Source organism: Nipponia nippon, unplaced genomic scaffold (assembly GCF_047370975.1).
Source record: "Nipponia nippon isolate SJK-2023a ecotype South Korea unplaced genomic scaffold, ASM4737097v1 scaffold_25, whole genome shotgun sequence".
NCBI classification, from domain to species: domain Eukaryota; kingdom Metazoa; phylum Chordata; class Aves; order Pelecaniformes; family Threskiornithidae; genus Nipponia; species Nipponia nippon.
In genome coordinates this window covers 6,064,947-6,082,960 of record NW_028262342.1, presented here as the reverse complement: position 1 = coordinate 6,082,960, position 18,014 = coordinate 6,064,947, and the positions used below count along the sequence as shown (strand labels likewise).

Below are 18,014 nucleotides of genomic sequence, written 5' to 3'. Positions count from 1 at the left end.
CGCTGCCGAGGGGGCTGTTTACCGCTGCCGCAGGGCCAAGCCGGGGAAAGCGGGACACCAGCCCACGGGGACGGAGAGGAGAAAAGCAGAGGGAGGAAGGTTTAGGTCTAGGATCTGCCATGGAGTCTCATCAGGCCCACGCCGCCCTGAGAGAGAAACGGCTGCTCCCCAGAACACCCCAGCCAGGCCCAGGCCTCCCTCCCTGGGGCACAGCACGGCCCGAGGCCCCGGGGCAAGCGCCTACAGACCGGGAAACGGGGTTAAAAAAATGTACAATAACCTCCAGCTTGGAAAGCGTAACCCTGAGGCAGCAGCCGGCAGCGTGAGGGAGACGACGGCCGCCTCGGCCCGGCACCATGGCAGGCTGGGCTGCGCACCCTGACAAGAAGGCGGGCGCGGGGCACCGTGGCCGGGGCGGAGGGGAAGGGGGCACTCTCCTGTTCGCCCCACGACGAAGGGCTTTGGCCGGGGTTAGAGGCGCTGGCGGGACGCCGCGGAGGAGGAAAGGGCAGAAAAACCGCCCGCCCGGCTTTGTTTACCAGCCCCGCCCGCCCCGCTTTTGTCGCCCCGGTGGGCGGTGGCGCCAGCGCGGAGCCCCGCCCCCGCCGGTTTCAACGGGCGGAAGTGTGCCCTGGTGAAGCCGTTCCGCCCGCCATCTTGGCAACGGGTGCGCTGAGGTTGCCCGTATGTTAAGCGCCATCTTTGAGGCTGGCAGCGGGGAAGTCGACGGCCTGAGCGGCGGCCGCGGCGGATCGAGGCGACGCGGCGGCGGCAGCGGCGGTCCCCAGGGGTTCGGTAAAGTCCCTGCTCGCCGGTAACTAGAGCCGTTCGTAGACCGCAGGGGCGGGGGAATGGCCCTCGCCAGGCCCGGGTCCCCTGCGCTGCCCTCAGGGGAAGCAGGCCGCGTCCCCCGCGTCCGGCGGGGCGGGCGGCCCAGGCCGCGTCCCCGAGCCCTCCCCAGCGGGGTGTCCGTACCCACCGGGGCGGCGGAGGCCGCTGGGGTCCCCGGGGCAGTGCGGGCCCTCCGGGAGCGGGGGGGGGTGCGGTGTTCTCCCCGCCCTCGGCGCCCCGGGACTTTAGCGAGGGGGAGCCGCTTCCCCGCGGCCCGAGGTAGGCCCGAGGTCCCCTCTCCCCGCGGTCACAGGGCCGCAGCTCTCCCGTTCCCCGCCCCTGCCCTTCCCTCGGCTGTTAGCCCTTCTGTAGGGCTTGGCTGCGGGCTCTTCCCCGCGTCCCCGTGTCCCGTCCCCGTCCCGGTGGTTTCCCGGGGAAATGGAATCCTTGGGCAGGCTCTGGAGAGGTTCGGTTGGGCAAATGGAAGATCCCAGGGCAGGCGCCTGATGAGTATACGTTATTTTCAGTTAAAATCTTGTGCCTTCCTTTTGTAGCAATGCGTATAAGGGGCGTGCTGTAATGTAGTCATCTGACAAATTGCTCCTCCGTTCCCCAAAGGAGCTGCCTTCAGGATCTGACTAACTCTGGATGCACCCGCTTGTCATCTTAATTTCTCCTTTAGGTTGTTTAAAACAGCCCGATTGGGTGACGTTTGTTTTTGTTTCTTAAGAATTGGATCCAAGAGGTTTCTGTTTTACGTTGATGTTTATAATGAAAGTGCAGAAGTGATTTTTGTTGTTGCGGGGATCAGTATGTGGAGCCTACAGATTGTTCCCAGAACCGGTGCTTTGGGGTGCACGCTGCACTCGGAGATTGAGCTCTGGGCCATACTTTCAAAATAAAACACTGTGTGATTTGACTGTAAAAAAGGAGATCTCCTGGGAATAGGGGATTTTGAAATGATACCAGAACCACCGCTGTGGCACGTGGTTGAATTGGACACATGTTAAACTGATCAGGCTGAACAGATAGGCTGAATTTGTTGCTGGATGTCCAGGTGTTCCAGGAGGAGAGCTAGGCTGGAGAAAACTTCCTCTTGCTGTTGCTTCTCGTCTAAAATGGCACCCTTCCAAATGGCTGCTTCCAGGGGAGATTGACTCTTTTTGAGATTTAATAAAACATTTCAGTGAGGAAGATGAATCGTCATAGTAAATTGCTGCCAGGCCCCGGCGTTGATTTCAGAAATAGAAAAAGAATGAGTGTCTTTTCTTTAAGTATGCCTGTCTCGCTCCAAAGTAGATGTAGCAGCTTTAGCAGTCCTCTTAGTTTGGAATTGATTCCCGATGCCCGTTCGGACATCGAGGAGGAAAAGCTGGTAGACAGAGAGAACGATAGAGGAGAGCTACCCACTAAAAATATAGGAAAGAAGGGGATATGCATTAAGGGAAAGCCACTCCATAGAAAATTGGTGCTACCTGAAAATTTGTTAAGGATTTGGGACGTGCAGATACTGCTGTGCCTGTGTGTGCTGCGGTCATGCCTGTTGCCACTGAGCAAGATGGAGAGACCTTCTTTGTTGAACGCGGTATGTTAAAGCATCCACTGTTGCCTGGAAGAAGAGCAAAGACTTGCATTGTGTGGAACTTTGGATCTGTGTTCACCTGCTGTGCTGCATCCAGCATATGGTTAAAAAAAAAGAAAAAAAATCAACTGTGGCAAGCCAGGTACTCACCTGGGGACACTGACTCTTCGGTGACGTCCCCAGGCAGAGCGTTGTGTACGCTGGGCCGGGGCTGACAGCCAGGTGTCTCAGCCGTCAGCGCTGTAGGGAGGGTGAATACGCCTGTTGCATGTCTGTGCCGACCGTCTCCCCAGACAGCAGTTGTAGCAGTGGGAGTTTGACGTGTGTTCTCAGCTCTTACGTCGGCAGTGACAGTGTGGCAGAGCCAGCGGGCTGTTTTTTCAGCTGGAAGAGGAGGAGTGGACTGCAGATGTGCCCTGGTAAATGAGAGCTGTCCGAGAGATTTGCCGTAGATGTGGGTTGTACCAGTGTAGCTGCTGCAGCAGCAGTAGTGGATCCTGGGGCGTCTGGAGAAGATAGGAGTTTTTCTTCATGAAAGCAATACTATCAAAAGCCTTTTGATGGCAGAAATTAGGACAAACACATCTGTTGTCTGGAACTTCTTAGCTGACCTTTGGTATACCTGGCACACTCCTTGCAATATTTAAAAAGCGTGTTGGGCAGGGCAGGGCAGGGACTCGCCTTGGCACTTCCATGTTGCAGCAACACTTGCAGACCACGCATCCTGCACACTGGGCCAGGACCTAAATCTGATGGTACTGTCGGTAACCTGAAGCTCGGGAAGGACTTCTGGATTTTTCTACTGTTCCATGTGAATTTTTGCCCCATGAAGGTGATGTTTTGAGCTATTTTTCTTCAGCTTAGGCTTAGAGCCAGTTGTGGTTTAACATCTCCAGGCTTGGGTGTTCCTGTTCCATCTTTGCCAACTGAGCAGGTGCTTGGTAGGAGAAAGGACATAAATCTTAACCATGGGACTTGGGCTCAACTACATACTGCTGTGAAGAAACTCAGGTATGAGAATTAACTTAAATAACAGATAAACAGAGCTATTATAAAATTGATTACTGAGGACACTTTTTTTCAACGCCAACTTATTAGAAGTTCATACAGATTTGGCACTAGGGAGTCAGTTCCCATCTATAACATGACTATACAGCACTGTAAAAGAAAAATTTTTCATGGCTTCGGAGAAAGCACAACACAAAAATACGCATTTAACTGTTGGTACATGGACCTTGAACAAACCATGGACTACTTGACAGCGATGGCCCAAGGATATCTTTTGATACACTGCACGAGCACAAGTCTGTTTAGGAAGCAGGCGGCTCCCTCCCACTGGCTTTGCTAAAACTTCTGCAGTAGGAAGCGTCCTATAAGAATCGAATTACCAAACTGATGTGTGGCTTTCCCTTAATCCCCGCACCCCTGGCTTTCCAGCTTCTGACAACACTGCTAGCACTGTGTACGCAGTGCTAGGTGCCAGCTGCCATGTTTTATATATATTTTAAAATTAATGATTCAGGACTTAGAGCACAGGAGCACTGAGAACAGGTGAGCAGGTGCTTAAGAGATTTCCTTGCTCCTTCCCCTGAGGCCGGTCAAATTCTTCAGGAGCTCCAGCATTCAAACCATTTTCCCCAGGATCACTTGAAGCAGGAAATAGCTGCTCAGTGAACCTCTCTCTATCTTTTATGTGTTAAAGTGACTTTAAAACAACAGAAGGTGGAGCAGCATCCCCCTGGGAGGGAGAATGGGACTATTCGCAGCTCATTCCAGTGGTCCCAGATGTCTGATGGGTGCAAGATTCTTGGCCTGCAGGTGGAGGCCAGTGGAGAACTGTGGTTCTTAATCAAGTGCTGCCATCGGTCGCGTCCTTCTGGCTTTGCAGAGCACCTGGGAAGAATTTCAAATCAAAGGTGTCACTGTCACTCTTGAACTGCGAGATGGGTGAAATATTTTAGGCTTGAAACTGATTTTCTATGGAGCGGTGCGCTCAGATCTGAATGCTTTGTCTTGGCCGCTTTACTAGAGCCCTGCTTTAAAGGTTGCTTTGAAGAATTCCTTTTCCTGCGTCTTGATGGGTCAAGCGAAAGACAAATCTGTACCAAAGCAGTGTCTGATCTGATGAGTGCTTCAGTACAAGGTTATTCTTTGACAGTTGCAGAAACACCAGGCCCATCAGCCCTTTCAGGAGCAGATTGATTTGCCTCTCATCTTAAGGAAGAATGTCCTAATTCAGGTCCCTGAAGTGGCACATCTTCAAATAGCTCCAGCCAGCAAGGGGCAGCTGTGCCTTATGGCTGTGGTAACTCATGGCTCTGACTCTCATCGATCATGAAGAAAGGTGACCTCGACTCGCTGGCGGAGGAAGCCGAGGCGATCGTCTGCTTTAACCGTTGCCTTCTTGGCTGGCAGCCTTGCAGTCTTTGTTCTGAGCAGGTCTTGAGTGCTGTAACCCCTGTTCTCAGAACGTGTCCCCAGTCCAGGTTTAGACAGTATGTAACAGCTAGATTGATTAAAACAAAAGTGAAGACTAGAAATTACGACTATTCTGCTTCAGCTTTGGACAACTTAGCTTTAGATTTTCATACGGAGAATGAGACGTGTTAGCAAGAGGTTCTTCTGTGCTTCAGACGACGTGAAGATGTGTGGTTTACGTATGGATCATAACGCGCTGTCCTATGTGTAATTTGTGACACCTAGCACACTGCGCGTTCAGCTGGTGGAGCGCGGTAGCAGGCAGGTAAATCGGCAGCGGCTGTTCTGCAGCTGGGGTGACGCTGACCGATTGAAAAGGGGGGTTAGACCTTGGAGTGCCTTGTGCTCTCCCTTCCTTGTCATCTTACTGTCCTAACAAACAGGGCTGTTAAGCATCTTTAATATTTTTGTAAGAAATTAAAGGCACAAAGTAGACCAGCAAGAGAGGCTCTCCAAGTGCTTTATAACCAAAAAGTACCCGTAGGTAGGTGCAATAATACTTCTCTCATGCATCTGTTGGAGTGCACAAAACTTTTGTTCCCTTCTTGCTCTTCAGTACAGGGCAAAGGCAGGTCAGCAAGCTGGAAAATCAGACCAGGGAATAGGACTGTTTCTTCAGTACCAAGAAAGACAAGCTTGTAAAACAAACTAGACAGACTTCCACTGTACTATTTATCTTCCCTTAGCAAAGGTAAGGTTTATGGCACTTGTTGGCTTGTTTTTCCTGACCCCTAGCTACTGCATCTGTAATTATTTGTTTATTTATTTATTTTTACAAAATGAATTCAAAATCTTGTAAAATAAAAACTTTACTAGAGTTGTGGAGAAAAACAAAGTGTTTAAAATTCTTATCAACTTCCATTAGAGACCTGCTGAGTGCACCAGAGTTACTCACTTTTATCCAGGCTTTCAGGGGTTAGTTCAGCTGGTTTCTGTTTAGCACTCAGATTGCCATGTTAACTGATACCAGTTAAAAAAAAAAGAAAGTTTTTGAGTTAACCTTTTTTAAAATGAAAGGACTTTTATGGAGTTTAGAACTATGAGGGGTTTTTATTTTTCCAGGTTTTTCTTTTGTTTTGTTTTAAAGTTTTGCTTTTTTCCCATTCCTTAAACAATCCATCCCAATTCTGAACAGCTTTTGAAGTCCACTCAGGAATAGGGAAGGCTACAAGCAAAATGCTGAGCTGCTTGGGCGTTCCAGAGAGCTAAACCTGAGGGGATTTCTTTTTTCCCCCCCCCCCCCCCCCCGCCATGGTGGTGGCTGTAGTAATGTTGCATTATACAGGCGTCTCTCGCTTCCTAGGGCAAAGTGCCTTCTTCTAGACCATGAATTCCTTCCGATTTGTGTTTGAATGCCTCTGCTCAGCGAAGCAGCGGTCCTTCATTGCCATCTGTTCAAGCTTGTGCAAACTGCAAAAATTGTGCTTGAAATTTAATTTTAACTATCAGTGGTATTGGTAACACATTTGGGAAAATGTTTCTTGTCAAACTTCTACGTGAAGGAGCACTGGAAATTTTTAGAAGTAGATGCATAGGAATCCGTATGACACAAAGTCTGTTTTTGAAGGTGCTAAAGGTCAAAAGTGAATAGTCGCATTGGTACTGAAGAAGGGAAGAAAACCTTGCCCTTAACTACTGTTTTTATTCCCTTTGTCAAGCAGTCAAAAAACCAATAACTAATACGAGAACCCAACTTTTCCTCTCTTTATTTTAGATTTGGGAAAATTCCCTGCCAAAAAAAAATATCCTGGAAAATTCACTAGTGTTTGTGTGAGTAAAAGGTTCCAACCTTTTATTATTAATTTGTTAGAACTATTTCATTCAGTTTTGTCCAAAAGAGTCAGAAATACTTTGCACAGAAATGTGCAGCATTTTAATGAAAGGGGTCAGAATCACTTTAATTTGAACTTTATCTGGTCTGGTTGCAGGTTTTATGCCATTTAGTATCTTTAAAAAATTAAGAATCAAAGTATCTGACTTCACATAAAGAAAACCAAACTGCTTGTGGCTAAATAAAATCGGTTTCAGCTCTGGTGGCACCAAAAAAATCATCAGCTGTTGAATTGGACCTAAGCCATCTTTTTAAACCTTCTGTGGTCTTGCAGCAATGGGTAATGATGGATATATGGATTAGGGAACAGCATGTGATGGCAAACTTCTAGTATTTGCTCTGATGTAAAAAGAAAACAAATTATTTCCTAAAATCAAAATAATTCAAAATTCGTGGTATCATGCAGCCATGCCACTTGCAAAGCGAGCATTTCCCTGCCTCTCAAAGCTTGCTGTATCCTTGATCTGCTGTCTTCCTGCTGTTAATCGATTGCAACTCCGCGTGTCTGATCAGGGCTAAAAGTTGTTCTCGATCCGGATCGTACAACATATACTGTGCACGCTTGTGTGTATAGGTATGTTCATACTGTATGCATGTACATACGTACGCATATTTGTGTGCTGGCCCCAAAATCACTCATGTTATAAAGCATCAGCCTTGAAGGCATATTCATCAAAATATTATGTAGATCTTTCATTTTTGCCAGTTCCCTCAAAATGAGAGACATTTTATGCAGTCTTATATGGCAAATAGCCAAATTTTCTAATTTTTACTATCGCTCTTGCTGACTTTATTATCACTCACACTTGTTGTGTGTATAAACACATATGTGTATGTATATACATATTTGTGTATTTATACGCACAAGTATGTTTTTTTGCTGTACAGGTAATAAAGATGGGGGAAGGTTTTTGTGTTTTCTTAATAGGTGAAGAAATCTTGAAGACGAGAAATTGCAACTTACTGAATTTTAAGTTTAAAAAAAAAAAAAAAAAAATTGTCCGGCTGTGGAAGATGGATCCTCATTTTTGCAGCCACTTTGAATCACAAGTTCATCTTTAAATGCACTGGGGTTTTTTGTTGGTTTTTTTCGGTTTTTTTTTTTTTTTTTTTTTGAAGAGCTAACTAACCCTGGCTGTCTCCAGTCTGACAGTATTCAAATGGACTTGCTTCCTCCATTAGTTGTAAGATGTTTAAAAGCACATCCTATGTTTGAATTGTGGATGAGAGGTTCCCTTGGCAATGTGAGGAGGAAAATTCTTTCTACCCCTTTATTATTAATTCACGGATTCAGTGTTGGTTCGGCCTACAGGAGAAGTTAACTGGAAGTCTTTGAAGATCAGTATCTTTGCTGAAGTTGTCCAGGTAGGTGAACTTGAAGATCCATGGTGATTGGAAAATAATGGTTAATATGTCAATGTATTTTATAGAAATTACTAGTACTCACAGTTAATTGTTGACTGATAGTTCAAATGTACGACCGGTTTTTTAAGAAGTGACTCTCTTGTGGGGCTTACAGTAGTTTTTGTGTGCTCCAAGGCATATAACTGTTACTAAGGACACGGAAGAGAACGCTTGCTGACAAAACCCGTGCGGTTTTACAGAAGTTTGACTTAGTATTGGGATAGTTTTTGTGACCAGCTGGTTTCAAGACATTGCCTCCCTCAAGAGACTAATTTGATTCACAGAAAGCGGCTGTAAAAATGCTTATTACTTAATTATTTTTCACTTTTACCTTTCCTTAGGGTTACTTTTAAAAAGAAGATTTCACTGATCAAGCCAGTAGAAGACTTTCAGTCCAAGAAAGAGGGAAGCCAGCTCTTGCCAAGAGTGGAGGAAGTCCCTGTTGAGTGAACCCTTAGAACCTGAGCTTATTCTAAGAATTTGCCCATTATGTCTAACCAAGGAGATGACTGCTACTTCTATTTCTATTCCACATGCAACAAGGTATGTTTGGATTTCTTTTGCTTTGGGTTTTTTTTTCCTTTTTATTTTTTAAGAGAGGAGGGGGAAGAGTGGGAGGAGACATACAGATTTCTGGTAACTTAATAAGCAGTTAGATTCTGCTTCTAGTTCTAATAGATGGGCGTTTTTTTAGGCTGTACTATTTTATTTTCCTTTTTGTTGATTTCCTTTTGATTACAGGGAGACAGCTGTTCCTTCCGCCACTGTGAAGCTGCTCTGGGGAATGAAACAGTCTGCACGCTCTGGCAGGAGGGTCGCTGTTTCAGGAATATCTGCAGATTCAGGCACATGGAAATCGATGTGAGTGTTTGCCAAAAGATGGGTTCTCAAACTAAATCACTGAAAGCATTTTTTATTGCTGTAGGTGGACTGAACGTCCTTTTACGCGATAGATTTACTTGCTATAAAGTGGTACTGGTTTCTGTTACTGGGAGGGGGGTGGGAGGAAGTTGGGGGAAGAAAAATCAATATCTTGGGTATATCTCAGCAAGAAATTTTTTTATTAGGTGCTGACATTATTTTCTTAACAGAGGCAAAAGCAACCACATTGATCAGACTGCCTAAATGTGCTGGAGCAGGGTGGTAGTAAACAGCCTGCACCAGCCTCCGGAGGGCTGGGCTTGATAATGGCCTAGCGGGTCTCTTCAGTCCTGGATTTCTGCAGATGACGTTGCTCTGACCTCTCGGGATCGTAAAGGGTGGGGAGAGAAAAGATGGGAAGGAACTAAGGTTCTGCAAGCTGAGTTCAGATAAATTTAAATTTAACCTAGGCAATTTAAAACATTTTTCCCTCTGAATAATCCCAAATTGTATTAGTTTGACCCGCCCTTAATTGATGTGTGAGAGTACCTGGCTTCTCAAACTGAGTGACGGGGAAGCTAGATACTACGTAGTTGTTACAGCTTACACAAACTTTGTGTATATGCCCTGAAATACTTTATTTTAGTGATAAATTGACCTTTGGAATGATGTTTCAGCACTGCACTGCGATAGTCCTGTCTCTGGTGTGATGTGAAACTTATGTCTCTTTGCAAATCTAAGGTGAGCTTTTATTTCTTTGTCTTCAGAAAAAACGCAGTGAGATTCCTTGCTACTGGGAGAATCAGCCAGGAGGCTGTCAAAAAGCCAACTGTGCTTTTCATCACACAAAAGGACGTTACGTTGATGGACTCTTCTTACCGCCGAGCAAAAGTGAGTTTCCTTTAAGTATTGAATAATTAATTTTGAATATTACTTATGAGTGGGTACAATACCATAGAAGACAACAAGTAACTGTTCCTTTATAAGTACAGGGAGAAGTCTGTGGTCATAGACTCTCAGCTAAATGGAATGCAATTCTGGTATTTAATTTTTTCTTTCACGCTCAGCTTCTCTGTGCTTTGTGTGATTGTTGCCTTTCAGGTTGCTTTCCCCTCATTTAATCCTTTCTGGGTGGTAGGACGGTGAGATTTGCGTGTGAACGGAAGCCGTTGTTCATAGTGTAACCAGGGGTGGGGAATAGGAGGCTCTAAATTCAGTAGCCAGGTGGGTTATCTACCCTATCTACCATATCTACGCAGTGAGTGCAACGTTGAGGTCGAAGTTTTAAATGGCGAAATTACAAATGATCCTTCTCTTCCTTTAGCTACGCTTCCAAGTCCACCCGAGTCTGCAGAAGACGATGTGAAAATGGCTCAGATGTCCCTGCAGCAAAACAAACTTTCTGTCCAGTCCAATCCCTCTCCGCAGCTGAGGGGGGTGATGAAAGTGGAAAACTCCGAGAACGTCCCAAGTCCTACACATCCTCCAGTTGTAATCAATGCTGCAGATGATGATGAAGATGATGATGGTGAGCATTTTTTTACCTCTTGAAGGCATTTCTACTGTAAGTGGTTGGCTGTATAAATCACAGACTACCTGAATTGTGTAGAGCTTAATGCTAGAGACGAGAGTCTGGAGTGCTAAATATTTTTGTCCCAGTATAGCTCTTTTACTTATGAGTTCATCAGGTCAATATAGCTGTTTAAAAAAAAAAATCCTTCTAGAAACATCTGTGTTTGTGGTTGAGAATACAAACAGAATATGAAACATGGACTGAATTGTCATTGTATGAGCTACATAAGCATGAGAATCTTGTCTAATCCCTGCTGCATAACTGACCAGGTTTCTTTTTGCCTTTCAGACCAGCTTTCTGAAGAAGGAGATGAAACTAAAACACCTGTCCAGCAACCAGCTACAGAAGCCCATAATGGATTGCGGATCATTTCCACTAGGAAATCCAATGCTAATACAAAACAAGGTATTCTAACAGCTGTAGTAGGATGGATTGGAAGGAGAATTTGACAAAAATTAACTCAAAAGCAATATGTTCTAAAAATACAATAGAACATAGGGTAGCCGGATGGAGTCTGTTATTTCCATGAGCTCATTCCTCTCTCATACTGTCCTATGTCCCTGGGTCAGACAGGTAAACTCCTCCTTGTTTACTTTTGTAGAACAAAATAGAGCCACGAAGTGGAGTTTAAATGCCTGCAAATGTGTCCTTTCGAACATTGTGGAAAGCCATGCCTAATGACAGAGGAATCTAATATCCTGTAGATGGATTAAAATGTTTGAAACTATAGGTTTTACCCTGAAGGGTGGGAGGAGGGGGGGAGAAAGATGCCAATTGCTTACCAAAATACCATCCGTTCTATGGCTTTTTTTACTTGTGGGGAGTGTTGACAGGGCTTATTTGAAATACTTTGGAAAGATTCTGAGCTGTAAGAAGCTTGAGGATCTGTGCTCTTCAACATGTGCCTTTAAGCCTCAATTTCATTAACCGTTTTGTGTTTTCAGATGACAATTTAAATTTTGGAATAAAAACGCTTGAAGAAATCAAATTGAAGAAACTAAAGGAAAAAACAAAAAAGCAAGGTGATGAGTTAACGTCCCCTACATTCCTATCCTTCTGCCTTCTCTTCACCTTCATCTTTTTTTTTTTTTTCCTTCCTTTTGATAATACCTGGATAGCTGGCTATGCATCAGTGAATGCAATTCTTTGCAAAAAAGAGTGCAAAAAAACTTCTGTACTGGGTTCAGACTGGGAGGTGACTGCAGCTGAGAACTGCTGGAGGGACAGACTTCCATGTTCAGCTGGGGGCCTTGAGCTACTTTGGCATGCAACCTGTTTTCTTAAACTCAAACAGCTGGTATTCGAGATTGAAATTCCAAGGGCAAATCAGAGGGAAACTGCTCATCTCTTATTTACATGCACTGGTTGTTGTATGTTTGACAGTAATGAATTACTAATGGTTTTGGATTTCGTGATAGTTCTTCTGTTTTGGTTGGTTGGTTTTTTTTTTCCTAAACATCCTTATGTTTTGCTTGCTCTGATCAGAAGGTCCTTCAGGAGTTTCTGTTCATCCGTTCCAATCTTGGCCTATTCCTGTGCCAGAAAAGGAAAATGTCCGGACAGTCGTGAGAACTGTGACTCTGTCTACAAAGCAAGGTAATAGTGAATACTACTGTTTCCATTTCATGGCTCCTAAACCGAAAGGTTAAGTAGTAATTAAGATAATTCGGACATGTTAGTCTGCTGGTGCTGCCTTTTCTGATTAAAACCATGCTTTTATGCTGAAAGTCCCTGGTTGTATTGGAAAGATATGGCATTTGTAGGTGCTCAGTTTGTTGTGTTGCAATAAAAGATCAAGAAGTGTTTTTTATCAGCCTGACATTAAGCCATAGCTAATCATATATTACCACCATCCTACAGACTCTCAAATGTGCTTAAGTTGACTTTTGCGTTCCTGAAGTTGAGTGAGATTTGTGAATGAGCTGATGTGTTGACAGCGTGTGACAGAATTAGTGTTTGGGTTAAGTGCGGTAGCAGCAGAGAGAGAGGCTAATGTCAAAACACGTGTAGGTACGCAAATAAGGGGATAACTGAAAAGCGGGAGTAATGAAAGGGAAGACCTGTAGAAGGGGGTCTTACACAAGTAGCCCATATTTGAAGCATTGAAGAGGCTGACGGGGGCAGTTGTGGACAGCAGTGTGATACGAGTCTGTGTATAAATGGTGGTGTTTACATCTGCACAAATTCCTTTTAAAGGCAAAAAACGTGTAGAAGGACTTCTACTCAGAGTCGTTCGTTTATGTGGGTTGGCTACCAAAATAGTGTCTTTTCTGGGGACATGGGCTAGGATGGTGCTTTTACTGGGTACTGGTTTCTGTACGCTAAGGAGGTTATTCTTTGTTTTAGGGGAAGAGCCTGTGATTCGACTGAATCTTGCCGAGAGACTGGGAAAACGGAAAGCCTCCATAGGTAAGAGCTTTTTGAGTGCCCTCATCTAAACATGACTGTATTTAAGGGTATTTTTGCTGTACGCAGGAGGAAAATACATTTTGGCGGAGATCTGCATTGACTGCGGAAATGGCAAATTTTGTTAGCAACTGAAAGGCAAATTAAGAAAATATACCGGGAAGAACTGAAGTTTGTGGCTGACTGTTCCAAAATCCTCCTCCAGAGAAATGTTTTGAAAGTATTCCTTGTTTTCTCTCTTTCTGAAGCTGGTAAAAGCGTCCTTCCACTAAAGCGCAACCTTGCTGAAAGGCTGGGGAAGAAGATAGAGATTCTGGAAAATGCTGACAAAGCACCAAAGAGAGGTACAGCTACCAGACAGACATCTGCATTTGATGCACAGATTTTCTATTTAGGTTTTCTGTTTGTTCTTTTTTCTAATGATTCTTTTTGCTGTTGGTTGAGGGCTTAAGGTAACTTTGAATCCCACTGAAGTGATCTCCTGTCTCATTTTGAAATGTGAACACAAAATTGAGATTCATGCAGTCTCCCTAACTTTCTCTGTTCTGTCTTGCAGTTCAAGTCCCCAAGTCTCTGAAGGAGAGGCTAGGATTGCCCTCTGAACAGGCCAGTACGGAGACAGGTAATAACTGGATATTAAATATGATGGGTTTTGTGTCGCAGCTCTCTCTGGATAGCACTGGTTTTCAAAATACAAGTGGCTTAAAGGAGGAGGAGAATATTATGCAGAATGATACTGTCCTAAGACGCATTCTTGGGAACACTCAGACTTAGTTTTCCTTAGTACTGTGACAAATTTTGGAGACTTTAAATATTGTTGGACTCTTTTTAAATGTTGGTGCTCCTCTTTTTTTTTTGACGATGACAGAGAAGGCTGCTAAGCCAACAGGAGAGATCCATGTGAAAACGCTGGAGGAAATTCGTCTTGAGAGAGCTAATCAGAGACGAGGAGAACCTCAACCAAAACCCCAGACTGAAGGACATTGTAAAACAGAAGATCCCCCCTCGGGGGCAAGACCTTCCCCTGCAGTTCGCATTAAAGCTTTCTCAGGAGCCCTGGCTGAAAAAAAACACAAGCGATTGGAAGAAGAGAAGCAAAAACCAGAAGAGTTTCCTACCAAGACAAAAGTTGAGAGTGAGCCCAAGAAGCAGAGCGTGCTTGCTCCACCTGTGCCCAGCAAAGTGCAGCTGGCGGAGCCGGCAGGCAAAGCCAAGCCAGCAGGAGAAGTGCGTATTAAAACCTTGGAAGAAATCAAGCAGGAGAAAGCTCTGCGGATGCAGCAGAGTGGAGAAAATGTGCTGACTCCACCAGCACAACCTGAACCTGCCCCGACAGGGAGGAGATTGTTACGGATCACAAAGCTAACAGGTAGTAAGATGATTTGGTACCTGCGCTGGTGAAGTGCTTCCCCTGTCAAGCAAATTCAGTTTGCTCAGGATTTGCTTTGCTTTTTCCTTCTATATATACTAGAGGATAAAAGAGTTTAAGGCTACAAAGTCAAAAGGCAAGAAAGTGCTAGAATATGCAACCATATTATTTTCCATGAATTACATGATAGTTTTTGTATTTCCCACTGGAAAATTCATTCATTGAGGAACTTTGTAGTCTAATTTCTCTCTTCTGTTTTTTTTCTGCTATCTGTGGTATGGGATCTTTCCTGCGCTGAATCCAAGTTTACCTTCCTCTTTGGCATATATGTTGTTTAACTTAGTTATTGATGTGTATTTAACTTGGTTATTGATGTATACGTGCTTGCAAAGCATGTATCAGCTTCTTAATGTGAGAGCCAGTTTTTGTCAAAAATGGCAGAGCATTAAAGATCTTGTCGTTAAGAGTATATAAGCCATGTAAAAAGAGATCATGTGATTGAGGGAAAGAGCTCGAATGGCGCATGGATTGCTTACCGTAGCCTTTCCCTCTGTCCCATTATTGGATGTGAGGAAATAAACACACCGAGGAAACAGAGGTAACCAGGTTTCTTTATTTCTGCTGTTGACAAAATGATTTTTTTTTTCTCGTTTTAAAGCACCTGGAAGAGAAGAAAAGAAGATAGTGGAATTGAGCAAGCCTTCTCCCAAAGCTGTCTCTGCACCTGCAGAGGTGAGTCCTTTGGGAGGACATACATACATTCATACCTTTTTTGATAAATTTTGTTATGTTTTGTTTGTAACTTGCTGCATGCTCCCAGTTTGAGTGTGTTCCTACCTTTCTGCATTTGGTAAGCGCCGCAGTGAAGTCATAAGTCCTGTCACTTTCAGTAGCGTTTCCAGACAGCATTGTAATCCTTGAGCTTTGAATTAATCTGATTATACCTGACAATGAATAGGAAACCCTGTTAGCACCAGATAAAATCTGCGAGGTTAATGTGGAGGGAATGTTTTTGTTCTCGGTGACTTTATCTGTCAGACTTGAAGGATATCTTAAAATCCTGAGGTAAGTATTTCAATAGAAAAGGCGAGAGCTTTGTGTTAGAGGAAATCAGTCTGTCAGTGAAAGCTGTATTGGGGATCTTGTATGACTTTCTGTTGCTTAAAAAGAATGGAACAGATTACAGCTAGAGTCTTCTGCTCTATTAAAGAAGCTTGCTGTGCTGGGAATTGCAGGCTTTTAAAACAGTATTTCCATAGCAGAGCATGGATCTTGTTACAGGCAACATTTTATGGAAAAAATGTCAGATCTGAAGGGTATTAACAGGCTCTGTTCCACATGGAGCCATTTGGGAGGGATTGCCACTCAGAGTTTCTTAATGGAACCTCCATAGATTTTGTCCTATATAGTCCTCTTTTGTTTCTTTCTAGCCCTCTGATCAGAGTGCAACTAATTCTAAAGTTCAAGTGAAGAGCCTTGAAGAGATAATGAGGGAGAAGCGGCAACTGAAGCAACGCCAAGAAGAGAAGCTTCAGAAGGAAGCAGTTGCTGTGCCATCTCCTGCTGAAAAAGCAGTCAAGGATAAAACTCCAGCCTCGGGGAGTCCTGAATCCACCGTGGTTTTGGGGTCAGCTTATCAACTGGCAAAGAGGATGTTGGTGAAATCTCCGGAAGATGGGGTTGAAAGCCCAGGAAAGGATGCTGCTGTATCACCAGGGAAACAGGCAGCTCAGCTTCTGGAACGGAAAGCTAAAAGTAAGTGTTGACACTATGCTAAGGAATTACTTTAGGTCAGGTTTTGAAAGAAAGGCAGAAGATGATGATTTGCACGTTATAACTCTGGCTCTTTGTAGCTTCTTTGTGCCTTTTTGTGGCTTGTTGGTAATCAGAGTTTACTATGTGGAAAATACTGCTGAGAATCTGGGAAATGGCAGTGTAATTGTGCTGGCCAAATATATTTAACTAGAAGGATTATGGGACTGGTAAGAGAAGCCTTTTTTTTTCCTGAGGCAGAACAGGACTGTATCAGTTCTCTCTTCCTTTTACTCTAGCCAAATCTAAGGTGTGCCTGAAGCCTTCGGATGGGAAAGCCACCTCCCCCACAAAGCAGACACTGAAACGTAAGGCAGCTGAGAGTCATCCCTCTGCTGTGGCGGCTGTCAAACCATTGAGTACCACCGGTGGTGACATGAAGGAGCCTTCAGCTAAAAAAGCAGCTGTGGTAAGGACGGTGGCTGAGGCAGTGGGTCCCTAGTAAAATTTATGCCCAAGTTCTACCCTCCTCTTGGAGAAGAGATGGAAAACTGAAATGTTCTACAGGTCTCTGCTCCCTTTTAAGTCCAGAATCGGTCTACAGGATGGTTGTAGTACCTTTCTGCTTTTTATTAGATGAATGGCAGCATTTACGTAATACTCTGCTATGGTTTCTCTGTGGCGTGAAGGATTTTAATGCTGTCCATTAATGCTGTGTTCTTAAAAAAGACACAAGGTCATTAGTAACCTTCGAGTGAATACTAACCTTTCCTCAGGAGTGCCCTGGTTCTGTATTTTGGTTAAGGCTCAGCAACGCCAGAGGAGAAGCAGTGGAGGAAGAGTCTACTAAGAAGTCTTTTACCTGTGTATCACAAAAACTGTCTTGCTTCTTCCTAGGCTGTTGTTCCTGCTCTGCCAGAGGACAGCCTGGCATCCATACCTGGGAGAGAAAAACCCAAAACCAGGTAACAACCACAACTTGTTCTTTTTCTTGATCAGTGTGTCTTTCGTGTGAAACACAGGGGTTTTTTCACATGTGGAAAAACTAGAGTTTTGAGATAATGCCAAGATCCCCCAAAGGAACAAGTCATCTGAAATATTTTTCTAGCAGCTAGCAGGAATGCTTATTTAGATTCTTTTCTTAAAATGCTGCAAGTTGGCACAGCTTTTCAGTGACTTCTTGGGTTTTCTGAATGCCTGCAGACGTTGACTTCTTAACCCATTTACAGTCACATTAGTAAAGGCGGCAAAGCGTCTCCGGCTACAGAAATTGAACCTTCTTTGCCAGACCCCAGATGCTCTGTCTTCAGATAAATCCCAAACTGAAAAATGTACCTGCTGGTACATTGGACTCTAAAAGTAGCCCCAGGTTAATTGAATAACACTCCCTGTGTAAGGTTGAGGTGTAGGAGGGATTAACTACAGTTTTAAGAGCTGGTTTGCAGAAAAGCTCTCTCTGGTTAAGGAATGTCATACACTGATGTGCTCTCTTTCGTGTTCTTCCAAGTCCTGAACTGCATATTGGAAGCCAGGCGGACTCTGTGCCACAGTCGGAGGTCTCGAGCTCAACTTCAACTTCTTCACAAGTAGCGGTAAAGACGCGCCGGTTGAGCTCCACAGGGGCTGGGAAAGCACCCTTATCTGTAGAAGATGACTTTGAGAAGCTTATTTGGGAAATCTCAGGAGGCAAACTGGAAGCAGAAATTGACCTGGACCCAGGGAAGGACGAGGATGACCTCCTCCTGGAACTTTCTGAAATGATTGACAGCTGAACTGCATAGGCTTAAGGGTTTAAAAAAAAAAAAAAATTAAAACTCTATATTTTGTTGGATACCCGGAGGTGATCCTTTTTCTAGCTGAGGCTTTGCAGCGAGTCTTAAAGCACAGTTGAACTGGTAGAAATTGGCAGTATCTGCACTCAGTTGTC

The 18,014-nt window shown here is 44.4% G+C and overlaps 1 protein-coding gene across 14 annotated transcripts; it reads left to right on the top strand.

Annotated features, from left to right (window-relative positions):
• The first annotated feature begins 655 nt into the window (after positions 1–655).
• On the top strand, positions 656–17,918 carry ZC3H11A (zinc finger CCCH-type containing 11A). 14 transcript variants are annotated; one of them, XM_087761690.1, is made up of 19 exons: positions 659–795; positions 6,606–6,661; positions 8,035–8,087; positions 8,468–8,669; positions 8,868–8,987; positions 9,755–9,878; positions 10,312–10,515; positions 10,849–10,965; positions 11,505–11,582; positions 12,046–12,156; positions 12,907–12,969; positions 13,215–13,310; positions 13,523–13,588; positions 13,835–14,335; positions 14,994–15,067; positions 15,766–16,090; positions 16,387–16,556; positions 16,985–17,052; positions 17,595–17,918. In XM_087761690.1, the coding sequence occupies exons 4-19, from the start codon at positions 8,616–8,618 to the stop codon at positions 17,857–17,859; spliced, it is 2,436 nt and encodes an 811-aa protein (XP_087617816.1). In that variant the 5' UTR covers positions 659–795; positions 6,606–6,661; positions 8,035–8,087; positions 8,468–8,615; the 3' UTR covers positions 17,860–17,918. The 14 variants fall into 14 exon arrangements, with proteins under 14 accessions (XP_087617807.1, XP_087617816.1, XP_087617812.1 ...); XM_087761686.1 differs by having other exon boundaries at positions 7,651–8,087; XM_087761689.1 differs by having other exon boundaries at positions 677–814.
• The last annotated feature ends 96 nt before the right edge of the window (positions 17,919–18,014 follow it).